General features: G+C 48.7%; 1 protein-coding gene across 6 annotated transcripts; it reads right to left on the bottom strand.

The window, feature by feature from the left end:
• Positions 1–6,676: 6,676 nt before the first annotated feature.
• USP11 (ubiquitin specific peptidase 11) lies at positions 6,677–22,614 on the bottom strand. 6 transcript variants are annotated; one of them, XM_045876861.3, is made up of 21 exons: positions 22,400–22,614; positions 15,066–15,175; positions 14,759–14,889; positions 14,359–14,476; positions 13,826–13,971; positions 13,641–13,702; positions 13,417–13,516; positions 12,876–13,049; positions 12,633–12,791; positions 12,069–12,293; positions 11,850–11,933; positions 11,658–11,752; positions 10,470–10,676; positions 9,733–9,785; positions 9,306–9,566; positions 9,162–9,232; positions 8,862–8,974; positions 7,737–7,886; positions 7,524–7,639; positions 7,278–7,366; positions 6,677–7,189 (listed from the first exon to the last, which is right to left on the bottom strand). In XM_045876861.3, exons 1-21 carry the CDS (start codon positions 22,540–22,542, stop codon positions 7,052–7,054), a joined length of 2,745 nt encoding a protein of 914 aa, XP_045732817.1. In that variant the 5' UTR covers positions 22,543–22,614; the 3' UTR covers positions 6,677–7,051. The 6 variants fall into 6 exon arrangements, with proteins under 6 accessions (XP_045732817.1, XP_045732834.1, XP_045732825.1 ...); XM_045876878.3 differs by having other exon boundaries at positions 9,321–9,566; positions 22,400–22,612; XM_045876869.3 differs by having other exon boundaries at positions 9,306–9,563; positions 22,400–22,612.
• Between the last annotated feature and the right edge of the window lie 76 nt (positions 22,615–22,690).

Here is a 22,690-nt window from a genome sequence, read left to right as displayed (position 1 = left end):
AGAGGCAGAAGCAGGCTCCCTGCCGAGCAGGGAGCCTGATGCAGGACTCGATCCAGGGACTCCAGGATCATGACCTGAGCCGAAGGCAGTTGCTTAACCAACTGAGCCACCCAGGCGCCCAAGAACGTACAATTTTAGAAGGTCGTATAAGAAAATGTTTTCAAAGATTTTATTTATTTATTTGAGAGAGAGAGAGAGAAAGATCACAAGCAGGGGGAGTGGCCGAGGGATAGGGAGAAGCAGACTCCCCACTGAGCAGGGAGCCCCATGTGGGGCTTGATCCCAGGACCTGGGGATCATGACCTGAGCCGAAGGCAGGCGCTTAACCACCTGAACCACCCAGACGCCCGAAAATGTTTTTAAAGTATAGATACTTGGGGCACCTGGGTGGCTCAGTCAGTTAAGTGTCTGCCTTCAGCTCAAGTCATGGTCCCAGGGTTCTGGGATTGAGTCCTGTGTTGGGCTCCCTGCTCAGCGGGGATCTGCTTCTCCCTCTGCCCCTCCTACTGCTCATGCTCTCTCTCTCAAATAAATAAAATCTTTAAAAAACCTCTGTATTAAAAAATAAAATATAGATACTCATGTTTATATCCATTTTTGTCCAGTTGTTAAGGAAACTTTTTTCAAGACAAGGATTATAACAGCACAAAAAAACTATAAGCATTTCACAAATGTATCACTTTTTTTTACTCAATGAATTTAAAGAACCCAACAGTGTTAAAAGTAACAAATCAGTGTCTGTGAGGTTTTTACAATCCATATTTCTGTCTTTTAGTACCTAAGAGTACAAATATATTGAGACAAAAAGTTGGAATAATTAATGGGCTAAGCTTTCATCTCAAGAAGTGAGAAAACAAACAGCTAAGTCAATTTAATAATGTTGAGGAAAAGTACTTCTGCTTCCAGCCATAGTGGAGCAACAGGGACAAGACTTATCTTCCTGCCTGAAACAACAATAGAACCAGACAAAACACATGAAACAATCGTTTTCAAAATAAGGGTCATCAGGAAATGAAGGACAGTGTTCCCTGAGAGATAGGAAACAATTGAGATGAGCCCTATGAATTCCTCAGCTTCCTGCCTAGAGGGATTGTCCAGGCCGCGGTGTAGGGAGGGACACCCAGGCAGAGCCCAGCAGACCCCTCAACTCAAAGAGACAGAGCAGAGAGTCCATGGAAACCAGGATGGCTAAAGTCCATAGGGCAGAGTAGCAGAGAGGAGATTAATGCACAGAGGACCCTGGAGATCTGCAGAGGGTCCTCCTCAAATAGTCAGCAGAGTATCAGTCAGGGCACATGTGTGAGGAAACTGCCCGAGACTGGGGACAGAGCCATCTGAAAGGGTTATAGGGAACAAATGCGTAGCTTTCACACAGGGTGGGGAACAGAGGCTAATCTCACTGGCAAGACTGGAAACACTCATAATTCACAGGTCATGAGCTAGAGGACTCAGTTGTGGGGAATAATTAGCCTCAGAACAAACACTTCTTTGGAACTGCCTAACAAGTCATAAAAGCAAGACCTGAAAGGATCAAACTGTTTCTAAGAAAATTAGATGCATCACAGAACAAAGACCCAGGAGATTTAGAGGAAGACAAAAATATCCGGCAGCCAGTAAGATAAAATTCACAATGTCTAGGATCCAACCAAAGATTACCAGAAATGTCTTTGCAGGGAAACACAACCCATAATAAGGAGAATCATCAATTAATCAAGACCGACTTAGAATTGACCCTGATAAATTATCAGAGGTCATTAACAGTTATTAACATTAGCATGACTGTATGCTGTATGTTCCAAAAGTTAAATAGAGACACTGAGGATATAAAGAAGAATTGAAAAATACACTAGTGGGATTAACAGCACATTGGGCATTGCAGAAGAAAGTATTAGTCAACTCGAAGGCACAGCAATAGAAACTACTGAAAATGAAACACATAGGGGCTCCTGACTGGCTCAGTGGGTGGAGCATGCAACTCTTGATCCCGGGGTCAGGAGTTTGAGCCCCACGTTACGTTGGGTGGGGAGATTACATACATACATACTACATACATACATACATACATACATATTCTATAAAAAAGAAAAGGAAATGAAACACATAAAGAATTTAAAAAATGAAAAGTGCATCTGTGAGCTGTGGGACAACTTCAAGCAGCCTAATATATGAATAGCTGGAGTCCGTGAAGGAGAAGAGAGAGGGGAGCTTCAGGAAAAAAGAAAAAAAAATTGAAGAAATCCTGGCCAAAATGTTTCCAAATTTGATGAATACCAGAGATCCAGAGATCCAAGAATCTCAAAGAAACCCAAACACAAGAAACATGGAGAAACTACACCAAGGCTTATCATAATCAAATTGTTCAACACTGGCGCTAAAGAGAAAATATTCAAAGCAGCCAGGGGCCAAAAAGGACATGCTAGGTATACAAGCACAAGGATAAGGATGACAGCAGATTTCTCATTGGAAAACAATGCAAGCAAGAAGACAGTGGAGTAACATCATCATTTTTTAAATTGTTTTAAAGATTTTATTTATTTATTTGAGAGAGAGAGAGAGCATGAAGAGGAGGGAGGAGGCAGAGGGAGAGGGATAAGCAGACGCCCTGCTGAGCAGGGAGCCCGATGCGGGGTTCAATCCCAGGATCCGGAGACCATGATCCGAGCCTAAGGCAGCCACTTAACCGACTGAGCCACCCATGTGTCCCTGGAGTAACATCTTTAACATACTGAAAGAACTAGAAACTGTGTACCTAGAATTCTATACCCATGAAAATATCTTTTAAAAAAAATAAGGTGAAACAAAGACATTTCCAGACATTCCAAAACTGAGAGAATTCATCACCAGCAGACCTACACTATTAGAGATGTTAAAGGATGCCCTTCAGGCAGAAGGCAAGTGACACCAGATGGCAATCAGGACCTAGACAAAGGAATGAAGAGCACTGGAAGTAGTAACCACGGTATGGCATGGTAAATATATGGGATTCCTTTTCTTATTACTTAAATCTCTTTAAGAGTCTCATGCTCTACCGACTGAGCTAGCCGGGCGCTACTTAAATCTCTTTAAAGCAATTGACTATTTAAAGAAAAAAAAAACCAATGTATCATGGGGTTTATAATGCAAAAGTAAAATGCATGATGACAACAACTTAAAGGCTAAGCAGGGAGAAATGGAAGCATGCTCTCAGAAAGTTCTTATACTATATGTGAAGTGGTATCTGTCACTTGAAGTTAAAGATGTATACTATAGGACGCCTGGGTGGCTCAGTTGGTTAAGCAACTGCCTTCGGCTCAGGTCATGATCCTGGAGTCCCGGGATCGAGTCCCGCATCGGGCTCCCTGCTCGGCGGGGAGTCTGCTTCTCCCTCTGACCCTCCCCCCTCTCATGTGCTCTCTCTCATTCTCTCTCTCTCAAATAAATAAAATCTTTAAAAAAAAAAAGTTGTATACTATAAACCCCAAAGCAATCAGCAAATAAAACCAAGAGTTAGAGCTAATAAGTCAACAAAAGAGCTAAAGTGGAATCATTAAAAAAATACCTAACCCAAAATAAAGCAGAAAAAGGGAAAAGGAGAAGAGGGAATAGGATAAATAGAAAACCAACAGCCAAATGAAAGACTCAACTTATAGGTAAATATGTCAATAATCACATTAACTGAATAATCTAAACACCCCAATTACAACACAGATATTGTTGGATCAGATTAAAGATCCAACTACATGCTACCTAAGTGTGTTAAGAAACACACTTAAAACATAATACACAAGGGGAGTGGGATCAGCAAAATGGCAGACTAGGAAGCTCCAAGCTCTCACTCTCCAACAGAAACATCAACAAACAAACAAATGCCAAGCCGAATTGTCAGAACAAACCGTGTCAGCGCCCTGGAGAACAGAGTTTTACAGCAACGGAGCAAGATCCATCCAAGAGAAAGCCATCTTCAAAGTCGTAGGAAAGTTTTAGGTATTCTTACCCACGCTCACCCGACCCCCTCCCTGGCATGGTGGCAGCCATGGTCTCAAAGTGCAGCCAGGTTCCCAGTTCCCTCCCTTGGGACAGAGCTGACTTTGTAAATGCGCATGTATGTGCTCTCTATCCATCCACCTTGCTCTATTTTCCCTTCTGGGTTGATCTATTCATCATTCTGTTTCCCTCCATTTGTTTGAAATGTATATCCTTTCCTATTCTTTAGTTGGCTAGCCCTAGTTTATCAAAATATAGTATTAGTCTAACTTAAAGTCTAGAAGATGCATTCCTTGGTACACTTTAACCTCTATCCATAATATATTTTATTTACTTATTTTAAGTAAGCTCTGTGCCCAACGTGTGCTTAAATTCACAACCCGGAGATCAAGAGTCACGTGCTCTACCAACTGAGCCAGCCTCTGCTTTAACCTATATCCAATTCACCCATTTCCTCCTTGGCTACGTGTAATGTGTTGTTCAACTCATCCATTGTGGTTTTTTTCTTTTTTTTTTTTAAAGATTTTATTTATTTATTTGAGAGAGAGAATGAGATAGAGAGAGCATGAGAGGGAGGAGGGTCAGAAGGAAAAGCAGACTCCCCGCCGAGCAGGGAGCCCGATGCGGGGCTCGATCCCGGGACTCCAGGATCATGACCTGAGCCGAAGGCAGTTGCTTAACCAACTGAGCCACCCAGGTACCCGTGTTTTTTTTTTTTTTAAGATTTTTTTATTTACTTATTTGACAGAGAGAGAGCACAAGCAAGGGGAGGGGCAGAGGAAGAGGGAGAAGCAGGCTCCCCGCAGAGCAGGGAGCCCAACTCGGGGCTCGATCCCAGGACCCTGGGATCATGACATGAGCAAAAAGCAGACACTTAACTGAGCCACCCAGGCGCCTCTTATCCATTGGTTTCTTAAATTTTATTACCTATCTCAGGCTTATCATTTCTACTTTTTTCTTTTTTTTAAGATTTTGTTTATTTGACAGAGAGAGAGACACAGCGAGAGGAAACACAAGCTGGGGGAGTGGGAGAGGGAGAAGCAGACTCCCCGCTGAGCAAGGAGCCCGATGCGGGGCTCGATCCCAGGACCCTGAGATCATGACCTGAGCTGAAGGAAGACGCTTAACGACTGAGCCACCCAGGCGCCCATGTGATTCTGACTCTTAGGATTCTCTTCTGATTATGTGTGCTGTCATTTTTTCAAAAGATTTTATTTGAGAGAGAGAGAGAATGAGCGGTTGGGAGGGGCAGATGGAGAGAGAGAAGCAGACTCCCTACTGAGCAGCAAGCCAGATGTGAGACTCGATCCCAGGACCCAGAAATCATGACCTGGGCCGAAGGCAGCCGCTTAACCGACTGAGCCACCCAGGTGCCCCTCGTGTTGTCATTTCAAGACATTTTTGGTTAAATCAGGGAAGTTATTTTAAATGGGTTCACTTTAGGAGGTCTTCGTCCAGGACTGATGATGCATGGGTAATGAGGTCTTTCTGTACTTAAAGCCCATTCTGAATCAGCTCTTTACACCTGCTTCCTCATCTGCAAAATGGGGTAACAAGTGTTCAAACCATATGGTCTTTATGAGGATTAAATGACTGCTTTTTTGAGTTCCTGGATCTGGTCCTACCTGAAACAGTATTTATCTTTGCCTACTTCAGTTTGAGCTGGGTTCCTCGCAGCAACTACTTCCCTTCTTGCCCGGGTCAATGGCGTGACTGGGAGGTTTGCGGGTGCTAATGCTGGGCTGAGTGACCCTGAGTGGGGCTTGCCAGGGGGATGTTGAGGGCCTTCCTGTGGGAACAGTCCCCCAACCGCCACTGTGCAAGATTCCCTTCCTCAGTGTGAGGGGCTGCGGGCTTGCTTACATCCACATCCCACACATCTGTCCACACTGCTCCACCCCGCAGCGGCTCCCATGGGAGCTGTTTCTTAGAGGAGGTGGTTGGCGCCTACACGAAGGGTCAGCTGGGAGATGCTCGGTGTTCAAATGGTGTCTTATACCCATACACACTATGCTGTTCCCGTTCTGTGGTAGGGGTTCCATCTTCCTCTTCTCCGGGATGAGGCTGGAGGGACCCTGCCTGGTGGGGGGGGGGTGCAGGGGGGCTAAGTATAGGGACAACAGAGACACAGCACATCTGTCCTGTCGGGTTGGCTGGTTTGGGTCAGGTGCCGCCTCCGCAGTTCTCCTCTGAGGACACAGGTGGGGGTCTGGGAGGTCGTCTGGTTCAGAAACCACACATTTGCCCACAGGGATGCCTGTCTGTTCCAGGGGTACGTTTCCCACATCCACTGTAGGGCAGGCCATGTCCACAGAAAGATTTCTGTCTCGGGTCCAGAGAGGTCAAACGCCCCCTCCGGGACCCAACACCAGTGTAACGAACGGGGTGTGCTGATCTGACAGAACCTGGGCAATTACTTGATCTCTGTACCTCAGTTTACCCATCTGAAACCGGAGATGACAACTCGCACACGAGACCGTTGTGAGGATTGTGAGTCAGTGTGTAAAATGCTCAGGAAAACCCTGGACACGCGGTTAGTGCTGAGAATCGTGTCCAGCGTTCAGATGGTGCTAACAAACACCTCCGAAATGGCGCCCGACAAGCACTCGGCGCGGCATTCATCACACAACCTGGCATTCGGTAAGCACACGCGAGCACACAGGCATCCGACCGGCGCTCGGGAACTACCTGCGGAAAAAACCACACCGCCAAGGAACACACTGGCACTTTATATATACACAGCGGAAGGTACAAGGTCTCAATAAGAAAATACACTCTGTGTTCAGGTGCACCCCACCACCACCCCCTCAGAACAGCCCAGGTTGAGGACAGAGGGAAGGGGACAACCATAAATAGAGAATAGAAGGGAAGGTTAATGCTCTAAGGGGCAAACACAGGCAGGGAACACACTGCCGGGAGGAGACACGACCTCTGCTTCCCCGGGAGAGAGCAATACAGCGGCACGAGAACAGTAGCCACGACTAAGCCTGCGATGCCTGGCACGGGGCGCCTAACACGGGTAAGGGGGGGGCGGTGGGAAGGAAGAGAGCGGAGATGGCTTCCTTCCCTGCGGCAGGGCCGGGGCCCCTCAGTTTACATCCATGAACTCAGAGTTGGGTGGGGAACCGCAGGCAGGGGATGCCGGGGGGTCAGCTAAGCCGGGCTGGGGCTGCAGGCGACGCGCCACATCCTGGCGTTGGTAGAAGAGAACGTAGGCTGCCTTGGACTGCAGCGAGAGGACAGGAGTCAGTGTGGACCGGCTGGCTGCGGGGTGGGGGTCGGGAGGAGGGGCGAGGGGAGGGGGGAGCGCCCACCTCAATCTGGTTCTCAGTCACAGGTGAGACGCTGTTGTCGTCGAAGTAGTGCCACTGGCCACTGTCCTTGTTGCAGGCAAATGTCGTGTCTGCAAGAGAGGGGTGCTGTCCACACCTACTGCCCTGCCCCCGAGAGCTTCCCACGTTCCCGCCCCCCCCCCCCCCCCCCCGCTCACTCAGCTTTGTCACACACGGGATATCCTGCCCCCTGACCCCGGGCCAGCCCTGCCACAGCCCGGCACATACAGTGTCCGTCACGCAGGCCCCCGTAATGGTTGGAAACTGCGATGAGATCGTATTTGTACAGCTCTGGCGCCGACTCGTTCTGCGGCTTGATGACAAACTCGGAGAAGTCCAGGTCCCTGCGGGGGAGGACAGGGTTACTCCCAGAAAGCCCCTTCCCTGCCTCCCCCCGCCACCCCCACCCCCACACCACCCTGCTCTGGACCCAGCCCAGACCGGATAGGAAACTCCACAAGGGTGTCTAGTTTCTCGCGGGAGAACTTGGTGTAGGAAAAGCGCTTCAGGTGGATGATGAGCGTCTCAGGGAGCATCCACAGGTCCAGCTTCTTGGTGGCCAGCTGGTGCTGCTTGCAGGTGGGGCAGTACCTGCAAACAAGAGCCCGAGTCAGCACACAGACACTCGCTGAGCGCCTACTGCATGCTCTTTGTTCTGTGGGGCCCCCACGGGCCCCGTCTGGTCCACAGAGACGCTGCTCTTCCTTCCAGCCCGCCCATTACTCCAGTCGGCCCTCTCCACGTGTTAAAATCCTGTCATTCATCAGGTACTATCTACCTGCCCAGGCTGTCACGCTTTTATACTAGTGTGTTTTGCTTTCGTTTCCGGTCCATGAGATGCTTGTCTTATTTTAGAGCCTGCCTTTGTCCGTCTACTTCTCCATTTTATCCACTCACTCACTTGCCAGGTACTTACTGACCACCTACGGCCTAGTCCTGTGGCCACTACTTTGTACTTCTGTCCCTCCCTGCTCCACGGAGATGTTGCTCTAGTTTTTGAGACCGGTTTTATCTTCTCGGTTGTCCCTTTATATTTTGTTCATCCTGCAAGGAGCTACTGAGTGCCTCCTGCACCCGCCACCCACCATTACAATCAGTGAGAAGAGACAGAGACACACAACAGATACTTAAAATTAAAAGTCTTCACCCTCAAGGGTTTACTCTAATGGAAAAAAAAACAAAGAATGAGCAAAAGGGGATCTAGGACATGCCAACAAGTGGTATTACTGAGCTAGGAAAAGAGTGATGCTGGGCTACAGAGAGCCTGGGGAGGGAACGGAAGGAGGGATGGCTTGGGGGGAGTGGCTTCTAACAGGGTAGTAAGAGAGATCTCGGATAAGCTGACGTTTGATCAGAGACCTGAGCAAAACGAAGGAGTCCGGTCCTGCAGATAACCGGACTGGAAGGAGGGACAAACAGGTAAAGGCTCTCAGGTGGGACTAAGCCTGGGTGTTGGTGGCCAGAGTAGCAGGAAGGGTCCGAGTGAGGGATATTTACCGGTAAGGAGGGATCTGGGCAGGGGGTCCTACCCAACTACACCCCAGAGACCCCAGCCTGGCCCCTCACCAGGGATTTTCCTTCTCCAGAGTCTCGACAGTGGTGAAGAGCTCAATGCACTCCTGCAGCCGCACGGGAGCCTTCTTCAGCACGTACCCGACGCAGTCATGCTTCACGTAGCCCTAGGCCAGGAGTGGACAGCACGTGAAAGGGAGCGGAGGCAGAAGACACGTGCCCCGTGGTGAAGGACATGGACCCCGAAGCTAGGAATCTGAGACCCTGGGAGCTCTGCGGTCATGGCTTGGAGGTGGGAGGGGCGGGGGTGAAGGGTTGCGGGGGCGGGACGCAAGCAACTGGGATCCCGTTTACCTCAGCCTCCACCTCGTCATAGTAACGCTTCTTCATCTCTGGCTCCCAGTCGATGGCAATGTACGGCTGGGCTGGGGGCGAGGGAGGTGGTCATGGGCCCTGCTGCCAAGGAAACCCCCCTCCCGCCTCCCAACCCTGGCTCACAGCTGAAGGAGACACCATGGGTATCCTCGTTGAAGGTCGAGCGGTCGCTGGTCCCATTGGAGTTCACTGTCTGCAGGGTGAACAGGTGCTTGCGCCGCGCCCTCTGGGGCCAGTGAGATGGTCCAGGGGAGTTGTCCACGGGGGCCCGGCTCCCGCCCGCGACTCCGGAGCTGGGCCCAGCCTGCTCCGGCCCAGAATCTTGGGAGCTGCCCCCAGCCACATGTCCCGGCTTGGGGATGTTGTCCTTATCCTCCATGTCTGCTAGGATAGGGGAGGGCGGCAGACACGGGTCTGTGTGAGCCCCAAGTGGCTGAGCAGCTATGTGCATCCAGGTGGACCTCCCGCCCCCACTGACCCTCCCTTGGGCCCTGGCACGGCCTGTACAGACCCTCATCCTTGTCGATCCTCTCTCCTTCCTCCTCCTCACCTTTCTCATCCCCATCGTCCTCGTCATCCGAGCTGGGCCTGGTCACATAGCGCCTGCAAAGAGAGCACAGGAGACTCTTGAGGAGGGGCACGAGGGCAGGGAGTCCAGGGCCCAGGATTCTACTTTGCTTCTGATGGGAAACCACCAGCAAAGCCCCACACAAGCAGTCATTCATGCTGACCCTGGAAGGTCTCAAGAGATGACACAGAAACGCATGAAGAGGTGGCTTGACAAGGTAGGGTCTCGTGAGCCACGGCTAAGGAGTATGGAGCTTAAGTATGGGGAGCCACTTTAAATAACACACCATCAACTGCAAACTTTGATCAGGGCAGGCCTCTGAGCAATGGACCTGTTAGTGCAACATGAAGGAGAGATAAAGTCAGACAGCGCACTGCTCTGTTTGCCTCGGTAAGGACTCTGGACTTCAGGCACCGTGGAGATCTCTTCGTAAAAATCCAAATAACCATGCCTCACCAAGGACAGGGTACTCAAGTATGAGACAAAGTCGTGTGTATTTTGTCCATTTTGTTGACCCCTGTTACCCCCAACACCCAGGAGAGGCAGCGGCAAAGCCAGAGGTTTAGACCAAGAAAAAAACCCCTCCAAGTTCCTCTCTGGCCACGTTAAGCTTAGCTGTCTTTTGGAAGTGGAAGAGGGTTGGCAATAAGCAGCTCGACACCCAGGTCTGAGTTCAGACTCCACCTTCCCCCCGCCGGCCCCCCAAAAGGCAGACTCACGAGAGGCGGTAGAGCAGGATGTGATAGAGGGCATCCCAGGAGAGCCGGTCACGGGGCACTGACACCAGGAGCGGGTGCCCAAAGAGCATGAGGCCGTAGTAAGAGTTGTTGTAGTCCCGGGCTGGGGTGCGCTCCCGCAGGTAGATAGGAAGCACGACGTCCTCCCTGGAGTTCTCACCAATAGCAGACCTGCCTGACACCTCGTATCTGTAGGGGGTGAACGTCGGGTCACACCTGATCAGGACACGCCAGAGGGACCTGGGGACTCTGCCCCAGTTGCTTCACCCACCCACTCCTCACAGCCTGAAAATATTTCTTTAAAGGGTCTGAAGAGCCACCCGGTGTTTTGTGCTTTACAGACTGGTAGATGGTACAACACTTTGTTTGCGTGATGTTTTACAAAGCGCTCTGGTGGTTAAGAAAGCGCTGAGGAGAGTAACAGAAATTTTTAGTGACAAAGGGACCTAAAACCATTTTCTTTCTGGAAAACCCTCCTTGGTTTAAAAAGACTTTCTCTACTCAGGATGCACTTTCTATTTTATTTTTTTAAAGATTTATTTATTTGAGAGAGTGAGCGAGACAGCGAGAGCGAGAGAGAACATGCACACAAGTGCAAGTGGGGGGAGAGGCAGAGGGAAAGAATCTCAAGCAGACTCCCCACTGAGCACAGAGCCTGGTGCAGGGCTCGATCTCACAACCCTGAGATCATGACCTGAGCCAAAATCACGAGTCGGATGTTTAACTAACTGAGCCACCCAGGCGCCCCTGCACTTTCTGTTTTAGTTACCCAAAGATTTCAAATTTATTCTGAATACTCTTATGTTCAGAAAATATCTTAGTGTTCCCTATTTCCAAAATCCTTGTTGGTTTCTGAGGACTGCAATAGGAGTAACGAACACGGTTCGAGCACCTGGTAGATAGAGGAGTTCTCAGTGACCGCTGAATAAAACGAAGAAGAAACAGGAGACTTCATCACGGAACAAGAAAGAAAACACCCAAGAACACCCTGTATAAGGATGTCTCACCCACCCCACTGACAGCCCCAAGCCTCCTGCCCTACTAAGGCCCATGACCAAAGCCCTGCACAAGGCAGGTGCCCTGTGAGTCAGGCCAAAGGGGGGGCAGGGAAGTTGGTTAAGAGGAAGAGATTCCTGAGGCACCCCTAAGTCTCCTGGTCCCCTCACTCACATGAAAATATCATCTCGGTCCAAGATGCTGCTCAGAGACTCCTCCAGCTGGTAGATCTTATAGAAGCGGTGACTGAAGACATCGGCCACCATCATCTGGGAACGGAATGCAGAGGAGGCTGGTCAGTCTGCAAGGTCTCCCCAGGCCCCCTGCCCCTAAATCCTACCCTCCCTGTGCCTCCAAGAGCCTCACCCTCTCTGGCGACATGCCAGTGTGTTTGGCCAGAGCCACACACAGATCCGAGATCTTGCCCTTCTTGGGGACCACGAGCCGGTGCTGAGGGAGAAACCATGTCCACAAAAGAGCAGAGGGGGGTGTGGTGAGTCAGTGTGGGCAACATTAAGGTATGGCAGAGTCATCAACCTCTGACTACATCCCTCGTTACGTTCCTACGTCACCATGAGCCCATACCTGCTCTGGCTTGCGGCGAGGATCCATGGAGACAAAGAAGACCTCCATGACCCTCTTGTGGCTGACAGGCAGTGGGACGCTGAGGTAGCAGAAGGGGTCGAAGGTCACAGACACGTTGCCACAATCAGGGCACACCAGCGTGGACTTGAAGAGACCGTGGAAAGTGTCCACAATCACAGAATCATTCCGCCGTTTGTGGTTCTGCCAGGCCTCCTGAGCGACCTCCTGTTGAGAGTGTCATGTTGGGTGATAAGGCTTGCCTGGGGCAGGGGAAACCATAGTTTGGGGTGGATGTGAATCGGGATGAAGTCCAGGTGAGGGCCATGGCAAAGTCCAGAGACAGAGTCACAGCCAGGGCTACCTGGAGGCTGTGCTCACGGTCAGGCTGGGGTTTCTTTGGGCAGGAAGGTTAACTCTGGGCGGGAGCCCGGGCTGGGACTAGGGTTGGAGATGAGGTCAGGTGGGGTGTGGGATACCCCGGGGAGGCCACAGGATCCCTGGAGCAGAGGCCCTGGTGGCTTTAATGGAGCTCTCAGCATAGGGGTCTCTGAGGAGTGCCCCCACCTGATCTGGCCGCCCAGCAGCATCGCACAACTCCACATATTCCTTCTTTTTGACACGATTGAGGTCCTCATGCAGCCCATCCAGGAGGAACGACAGCAGCTCCTGTGAGTCATGCTGCTGGTAGCCCAGAAACTGGGACGCAAAGTGGCCGACCTTGGTCTGAGAAGATGGGCAGGGTGGTCAGAGCGATAGGGAGTCGGGGGGGGGGTGCGTGGGCAGGGGCAGCCCAGGCCTGAGTCACACCTTAAACACATGAGGCACGATGGACCGGTGGTGGCCAGACCAGGCCTGCTTCACCAGGTCCGCGTAGGCCTCTGCGATCTCCCCCTTCATGCCCAGCGGGTTGCAGAAGTTGAGCTCCTCCAGGTAGCGGTTTTTGAGGAAGTACTCCGTGAGCTGTGGCACGTTGCTGAGGCACTGCAGGAGGCAGGGCCCGGGAAAATGGGGCAGAGGAGAGGGGAGAGGGGTGACCAAGGTGGAGACAGAGAGAAGGAAGCAAAGAGGAAGGAGAGAGAAAGGGGGGGAGGGGGACAAAAAGGTGGCGGAGAGAAGGCAGCAGCATTTCGAGAAAAGGAAGAACGCGGTGACAAAGGAGAGAAGAACCCGGGAAGCGGGCAAGCCGAGGGAGAAGGTGCTGGTGTTGCAGGGAGGACCGTGGGCACGTCAAGTGCGACGCGTGGGGCCCCAGCTTTCAACCTGACCCCGTGCCCTGCAGCGCCCCCCAGTCCTCGCCACTTGAAGCCCGCCCCTGCGGCTGCGCCACACGCAGCTCTACCCGCCCAACCTGCAGGGCCGAGTTCATGAAGCACGTGTTGCCCAGGTTGGTGAGACCACAGATGCCTGGCTGGCCCTGGAGCGCCTCCTCCTCCTCCAACGCAGTGCTCCTACGGTGGAGGGGAAGCGGTTATCAGCTGAAGGCCAAGACGTGCAGGTGAAATGGGCTCGTGAACTCAGTCATCCTGCTTGCTGGGGGGACCCCACTCTGTGCCCGACACTCTAGAGGCTTACGCGGCCTGTGGCTGGGCACTGGGCCAAGTGCCATCCTTGTTTCGGGTCTCCATGATGACCACCTGGGTCGAGGAAGAGAAAAGAGAAGCAGGAAAGGCACTCCTGCAGGGCCTCTGGGCGCCTCACCCTCACTGCCCGCAACCGGAGAGCACGGGTGGTGAGCAGGAGGCCCTCCCCACCCTCACCTGCCCAGTCTTGAGGGCAGCGTCAAGAAGTGTGACGCGCGTGTTGCACAATCTCTCAAAAGAGCCCTCTGCGTTCTTGATCCACAGCCGCGTCTCTTCCTGGGGGCTCACCAGAAATTGCTCTCGGGCGGTGCGCAAAACGAGCTCTGTGGAAGGTGGCAGAGCACACTCGAGGTCTTCCTGAGACCCTGAGTGATCGACCCATCTCAGCATCAGCCCCTGACTCACCCTCACAGACTGGGCACACTCGGCCAATACCTCGTGTCCCCGAACGCTCTCCGAACGACGGATGCCCGCTCGGGACTTGAGACCCCCAGCCTGCCAGACCATCTAAGCCACGGGAATGCAGCTCGCACCGCCCCCCCTCGGGACTCTAGAGCACCCCCTCAGGGCCTCCGCCCAACTCGATCAATACCTTCTTGGTCCTCCAAAGTCTGACCGATGCTTTCTCAGTCGGCCACAGCCAAAGCCCAGGCATTCTTAGGTCACCGAGCTGTGGGAGGGCTACCTCATTCCGTGGCCCTCAGACTCACCAACAGAATCTGTATGGCTGAATTGAGCAGTGTGAGGTGTGTCCATATCACTGTGCCGGACAAGCAGCAGTTCTACTGGGTACACTTCGACCTTCTGGACGCTGGGCAGCTCCACAACCTGGAAGGTGGAGGGGTGCATACGCGGGCGCACCCACGTAACACAGATACACAGACACAGGCACGACGACCTCTAAGATCAGAGGAGCATGCATGCAGACGAACACACACCTGGGACACACCAAGATACGTGAGCGGGGAGGAGCCCAGACAGGGTGCTACCTACACAGCATACGTGGAGACCCAGGTACACACTGGTCGAGACCCATCCTGGGCCTACAAGGCCGTTCTCCCACCGCATCCCCCAAGAATCCGCCCTGAGCACCGTCCGCATCCGCTATACCTTGCGTTCAATGGGTGGCTGGCCATGCTCTAGACCGTACCAGGCGACCAGGTAATGCCAAGCAGCCGCCGGGAGCAGCACATAGTCTTCACCTTCCACTAAACCCTTCTTGAGGCGCCAGTTTACCTGGTCTGCCGGGGGCAGAGGAAGGCGGTAGAGGAAGAATCGGGGAAGGAAAGTGGTAAGTCACTCTGGCCATCTCACCAATGACATAGCTCAGTGAAGAGGCTTATGATCGTTTGTTGTAAGCACAGAGGGGACAAGAACACCAGGGCTTGGCTGGGATGGGGAGGGAGAGGCCTGGTACCTTCAAAGAGGTCGGCATTATTGATGCGGCCAGGGAAGGTGCCGGAGTCCTGGTCTCCTCCCTGCACGTACACTTCCCACTGTTTGTACCAGTGCTGCTCCACGAGGAACCTGGACCAGACAGGTAACAAGGGTGTCACATGGTTACCTGGAGTTAGTGGTACCACTTCCCATGGTGATTAGACTAAAAGGATCAACACACTGCAAGTCGACATGACAAATTTCACGTACACCTAAAACTCATACCATGTTGTATGTCCATTCTATCTCAATAAAAAAGGGAAATCTCTCCCAGAACTCAACTTGAAAAAAAAAGCTTCACCAACATATGAAAATAATTAGAAGCAAAATTTATTCAGCGAAACTCAGGTTTTAACAGATTACCTAATTTCTTAGGACACTAAAAGAGATTTGATTAAAAACAGAAAATGGCAAAACTCCAAACAAAACAAGACAAAACAAACCACAAACCCACATGCATAGTGCCAGGAAATATGAGGTTTTATTACAGAACAAAGAATTAGGCTGAAAATTACCCGTTATTTACAGCTAATGTTTTAAAGATTTAGCCATTCATTAAGTGTGCAGTGTTTGTAAAGGATATATAAATGGAGAATAAGAAATGAATTATTAAATTCTGGAAATCTGCTCAGAAACTGAGAAGAATTTAAAATGCTAAAAGAATCACAAGGTTTTCCTTCAAAGACTGCATCTCACCATTTTTTGTCATTTTTGTTTTGAGGATTTATTTTAGCTTTATAATAGATCTAGCTTATGGTAACTAGCTCGTTCTTTTTTTTTTTTTTTTTAAGATTTTATTCATTTATTTGAGAGAGAGACAGAGATAGTGAGAGAGAGCAGGAGCGGGGAGGAGAGGGAGGAGCAGGTTCTCTGCTTAGCAGGGAGCCCAAAGCGGGGCTCGATCCCAGGACCCCAGGATCATGACCTGAGCTGAAGGCAGATGCTTAACCGACTGAGACCCCCAGGCGTCCCTCTATTTTTTTTAATTGTGGCAAAAAGCAGCACATACCATAAAATTTACCATCTGAACCATTTATTTAATTTTTTAAGATTTTATTTATTTATTTGAGAGAGAGACAGACAGTGAGGGAGGCAACACCAGCAGAGGGAGAAGCAGGCTTCCCGCTGAGCAGAGAGCCCAATGTGGGGCTCGATCCCAGGACCCTGGGATCATGACCTGAACCATTTTCAAGTGTACAGCTTGGCCAGCTCTCTTTTAAAAGAGAAACTCTTATACGCACGACACCTAGGATAAACATTTAGGACTGCTGAAGCCTGCCCCTGTAAAATGTCACGAGCAAGTCTCAAGTCCAGAAAAGACTTGACATAAGAGTAAAAATGCTAAATGAATGTCAGCAGTTACTGTTTCAATCTCAGGGCTTGGACCTCAAAGCTTACACACAACCCCGGTCCCACACTCACTCACAAACCTGCTCTGCTATGGGATTTTTGACACATAAGAGGCTATCCCAGATAGTTAACTGCCTCAAATAAACACTTTTTTAAAAAAATATTACTCTCATGCTGTAGTGATTAGTGTTCCAGCAATTTAACCCTCAGTGGGATTCTTTAAAATGGCAACTTTTCCTGTGTTCATAAAAGGATGAGGGAGGTGAGGGGGGATGGAGGCCTAGAAAACCTTGCAATAGTCACAAGTCACCCAGATAGGCACACATTTTGGTGGGGTTTTGTTGTTTGTTTTTGCTGCACTGACCCCCCTGCACGTCACTCATACTAGGAACACACACCCTCCCTGCCCCAGTAGTCTATGCCACAAATCTCCCATTACTCTTCTGGAATACCCCATCACTGACCCCTACCCCGCCGTCACTCATACCTGCAAACCCACCTCTACCCTTCCCTGAGGCTTTCACTGCCTCCACTGACAGTCTATGAGGTTAACTTCTTCCCTAAAGCTCTAACTTTAGGGTGACTGGGATTTTCAATGCAAGGGGAGGCACTACTCAACTTTTTTTAAGAGCAGATTTTTAAGGAAAATTAACATTAAAACCACTCTGTAGCATACACCTGAAACTAATGGAACACTGTGTATCAACTATACTTCAATTAAAAAAAAAAAAAAGACCCTGTAGCAGTAAGCAAAACCCCTCGTACCTGGCTACAGCCTGAATTTCTAAAGTCTTCACAGGAGCCTGAAGTTTTATACCAATTTTTACAGAATAAGAATACCAGATTTCTCCAATTCAAGGACACTTTAGAAATGTTTAACATCTCTGAAATTGGGATGTCTCATAATCTGTCAGCCCAGATGGCAGTCATGACAGAGTTGTCATTGTCTGATAGGGAAGCACCCACATTGTTAGATTTACCCCTAGGTATTTGATTTGGGAGGATGCGATCATAAAAGGTATCTTTTAAATTTTAATTTTCCAGTTTCTTCCTGCTAGTATATAGAAATACAACAGATCGTGCTAAAGTCACTTATGTTTGTGCTTCCTCAAATTTGCTGAAATGCTTATGAAATACATGCTTATGGAAAAAATTACTAAACAATGTTTTTTGTCCTCTGGTTTTCTCTCGTGTCTGAAGAAAATTGGTTACACTGGTTAAGATAACAATATACGTAACAGGTCAATTATACTAGATACAATAATCAGAGAGAAATAGAAATATGGATATAAATGAGGAAATAGGATTTCCTATTTTTTTTCCTATTTGTTTATTAAAAGCTTTGTCAGCCTATTCAGATGGTAAATGTAATACTATGTTGTTCTAAGTTTATTACTTATATATCCGTATAAGTCTAAATAGATGTACATAGTGGCATATAAATGAATCCTTTACTATAAATTGTTACATCAATAATGTACCAAAGGAGGAAAATTAGAATTTGGGCCTTTTCTGTCAAATGTCATTATTTTATGCCCAGATTATAAGTTCATTTTGTATCACCAAATTATTAACTCTTGGTGTTTTCTGACATCAAAAAAGTTAAGCTTCTACTCATCTTTGTTAGTTATCACTGCGTTTTTACAAAGTTGACTGTATTTTTTGTCCTTACTTCAATTTATATTTTTTTCTTCTAACAACTATTCTTGATTTGTCTTTCCCCAATTCTGAATAATAATACTGTTCAAATGTTCTTTTATGGCTAAACTACTGTCTGGGAGATAACACAAAGATTTACTCCATTGCCCTACAAAAGGAATGGCAATAGGCATAATTAGGTTTGATTAAAATGTTCCATATTTCAATGAACTTAAAATTTTTATAAAAGCTCTTTCATTTTCCAAACTTAACATTTTCTTTATTAAGTTTTTAATTTTATTTCTAGTATAGTTAACGCAGAGTTAGTTTCAGGTGTACAATATAGTCACTCAACAATTCTATACATTACTCAGTGGTCATTGTGATAAGTGTACTCTTTAACAAACTCGGTATTTTGGGGGCACCTGGGTGGCTCAGTCGTTAAGCGTCTGCCTTCGGCTCAGGTCATGATCCCAGGGTCCTGGGATCGAGCCCCGCATTGGGCTCCCTGCTCTGCCGGGAGCCTGCTTCTCCCTCTCCCGCTCCCCCTGCTTGTGTTCCTGCTCTCGCTCTCTGTCAAATAAATAAATAAGATCTTAAAAAAAAAAAAAAAAAACTCGGTATTTTTTAAAGATGACAAATCAAAAAGCAAGTTTATCTTCCTAGCTTAATTATGCTAATTAGAATTAGAATTGCAAATATCTTTCAATAATTGCATATTTTTCAAGCTAAAAGGCATATTCACGTTTAAGCAACAAAGACTGGTGCAATTACTATTTACCAAAAGATTCCCCAGTCCAGGACCCTAAACTCACAAACTCTCTTCCCCCTGGTTCATGCAAAGTCTGAGCAAGCACTAGGGGGACCGACTCAATGACAAGGGAATTGCCAGAGGCCTACTGTTTATTTCAGTCTTTCATTAGATCCAGAAGTCAAGGCATATCCACCTTGTTTAAGAGCTATAGCAGCAATCACCAAGCAAACGTGAAAATTGTTGATTTAGTTCTAACGTCTTCATTACACTCAATGGTCCCCTGTGCTGTGCAGGCTTCTCCACTGACAGAAAACCCTCAACATTCCTAGGCTAGTCCTTAACCTCTAATGGAACACCGTCACTTTCCCTTCACACATCTCCATCCACTCTGCAATACTGAACCCAGCCACACTCCTTCCTTTACCTGAACAAAGAACCCCTTGCCTGCTTACCTACTAGGAAACTACCCACACCCTGCACAAACCTTCTAGAGACTCCCTCCACTCTCCCTTAGATTTAGTTATGTTTGTAGATGGTTCATCCTTAAAAAGAAAAACTGGAATTTGCCAAGGAAGCTTTATTATCATAGATTTGAATTTACTCTTAAAATAGAAACTTCTAGAAATTAAATCAGTTCAGATGGCCAAATTACTTGCCCTTGCCCAGATCTGCCAACTGACAAAAAGAAGGTGCAAAATATTAATACTGATTAATTAGAGAGATGATTTGGGGATTTAGTCCATGACTTCGAAATGCTTTGTAAACACAAATTTCCTGACCACTGCAGCAAACCTCTATAAAATGAAAAGCAAATTAAAGAACCTTGAGATGCTTTGCTCTCACCTAAGTAAATCAGCATTTAAAAAATGGAGATAAGGTAAAACGCTTCACATCAGCCACATTTGCAGAGATGAACTGGCTTCAATACTGAACCAACATTGGTGGGGTAATTTTTTTTTATTGACAGAACATATAATTTTAAAAATTCACATAAAATTAACCATTTTCAAGTGAACAGTTCGGTGGCATTTAGTACATTCACAATATTGTGCAACCACGACCTCTATCTAGTTCCAAAACATTTTCAACACCCCAAAAGGAAACCCATACCCGTGAGGTAATTTTAAAGGGTATTGTCACCAGGACGCTGTAAAGGCAGGATGCGGCAGGAACAGAAGCCCCCAACCCTGTCTGAACACATCCAAATGAACTATAAAAAACGTTCCAGTTACTGTTGTTTGTTCTCAGGACAGAATGAAGCTTTGCCTTGCTGGAGAGCTACAGCGCAACAGTTAAAAAAAAAAAAAAAAAGGTTTCGTACTCCCTATTTGGGGAATCTTGTCTCTGTACTCTCCAGTAACAGGGATACATGTATCTCACTAGCACTGTGATTAGAAACTCTGTAAAAGGAGCAAACCTCACTCAGAAAAGCCCTCAGGTGAGAGCATGCCCGCGGTGTGAGAGAAACAGCAAGAGTCCAGTATGGCCGGATGGAGAGAGTTTGGGGGGGTGGGGGGTGGTAATCAGAGGCGAGATCAGAGAAGCAATCAGAGCCGGGGACCAGCCTCGCTAGTCATTGTAAGAATGTTAGCATTTACACTGCACGAGATGGGAAGCTGTTAAAACGTTGAGGAATGGATGGACATAAATGTCTTTAAAAGAATTACTGTGTACGGAAAGAGAAAAATAGTACCTTTACAGTGGAGAAACAGGGCAGATACCATCTTCACCAAATGATCAAGGCTAACGTCACCAATGACGTCATGTGGATACCATGTACCACCTGATATGATGCGAAGGGCACACGGCAGGCATCTAGTATGATTTCACATGTATCCTCCATAAAATGAAAGCTTAGACCACAAATACTACTTAGGGATGCGTACAGAAGTGGAAAAACGTTAACAAATTGAAAAATTCAGGATAATAGTGGCGCAGGGAGAGGGATTTTCATCCGAGGGGCACAGGATTTCTTAAGCTAACAGTCTGAATCTTAACCTGAATGGTGAATTCACAAATTTTTGTTTTATTATTCTTTAATATTTTTAATTTGAAATAGACTCAGAAAAATTGCAAAATATAAAGAATTCCCGTATACCCTTCATCCAGATTCCCCAAATTTTTAACATTTTTGCCATTCGCCCGATCATTGTTTCTTTAAATACATCTTTATATACACTATTTTTTCCAACCATTTGCGAGTAAGCGGCTTACACGATGGTTCTTTATCCGTAAAAATTTCGGTATGTATTCCCTTAAAAAAAAAAGATACTCTTTCATAACCACAATACAATTATCCAAAGCAAGATATTATCACTACTAATATCTAATCTACAAGTCTCAGTCAAATTTCACCAATTTCCCCATTAACATCTTTTACAGTAAAAAAGAGAAAATTAATTTTATGAGAAAAAAACCCCTGATTTTTAAAAAGTAATTTATTTTTTTCTGCTCCAGGATCCAATCCAGGATCACACATTGCATTTAGTTATCGTGACTCTTTAAATCCCATTAATTCCTTCAATCTGGAACAGTTCTTCATCCTTTGTCTTTCACGACCTTGAGATTTTTGAAGCGCACAGGCCGTTTATTTTTTACAGAATGTCCATCAATCTGGGCTACGTAAACGTTTTATGCAATCTTTTTAGGTCTTACGTATATCACAATTTAGACAATGAGATGCAACTCGGTGAGAAACAAAATAAACCCAGAAACAGTACATTTCAAGCACTGGTTAGCCAAGATCAGTAAAACAAGCCGATTTATCAAGATACGCATTGACATTTTTAAAAATAGCTATTTCTCCTGATTACAAAAACAAAACAGTACTACAACAGAAAGCAAATGTAACATCGAAGGCCCCTCCCGTGCCAATCACCTGCACTTTCTCCCGTCCTGGGAAGAAGGCCTCGGCCAGAGGCAAAAACCTCGCCGCGTCACAAACTTTGCTCATTCGCAGGCGCCATTTTCTGCTTCACAGGCGCCACCTCCCCTCTGCAGTCTTTCCTCGGCCTCAGGACACGCCCCTCGGCCCACGTCACAAGCCTCGTTCCCAGGCGCCAGCTCCCTCCACCACGCAGGCTCCGAGTCCCTCCCTCCCGCCCACAGCTCTACGGCTCAGATTCCGCTCTTCTGCCTGACGTCATCCCCCTTGCCTAATTCTCAGGCTCCAAGCAACCGCAGGCCGCCCCTGCCGCCAGATGCTACTTAACGCCACGCAGACCACGCCCCTCGGCCTCGGCCGCCGAGACCGCCCTTTCCCAGGTTCTGAGTGCCACCACGCAGGCCCGGCCCCGCCCCCACGGCCGTTTCTTTCTCAGGCCCCGCCCCCCGCCTCTCCACAACAAACCCTCTCCTGTTCTCAGGCCTCGGGCGCCACCATACAGGCCCCGCCTCTTTCCCAGACAAGGCGATCCACTCACACGCACTTCCCCGCCCCTCCCGTCCTCAGTCCCACAAGCCACTCCCCCGCCCCCACGGCAGTTCTTTGGACCTTGGCCGTCACGTCCCCCACCGTCGCCAACGCCCCCACTTGCCCCTCAGCAGAGGCTCTGCGCGCCGCCCTGCCTCACCAGCTTTCGCCGGCCCGCAGTGGACGCTCTCGCCCACTCTCGCCGTTCTCGATCTGGCGCCGCTGGCTCTCAAGGCCCGGCACTTCGCGCTGCGGCTCTCGGTCCTCGGCCGCAGCCGCCACATTCGCTGCGACCGCCGCCATCACCGTTCGCCCTCCTCTCGCAGCTACCGCAGCTGGAGATAGGAAGAGGCCCCTCAACGGCTACTTCCGGATTCTGGTCCCGGAAACGGAAATAGAGCCCCCCAAACAGCCAGGGGTCTACTGCCATCTTGGAAAGGGACCCCACGCT

The sequence above is a fragment of the Mirounga angustirostris genome, unplaced genomic scaffold, assembly GCF_029215605.1.
Source record: "Mirounga angustirostris isolate CCGP_5_RB_7025 unplaced genomic scaffold, mMirAng1.0.hap1 SCAF_11, whole genome shotgun sequence".
Classification (NCBI taxonomy): Eukaryota; Metazoa; Chordata; class Mammalia; order Carnivora; family Phocidae; genus Mirounga; species Mirounga angustirostris.
This window is presented reverse-complemented; position numbering and strand designations above follow the sequence as displayed.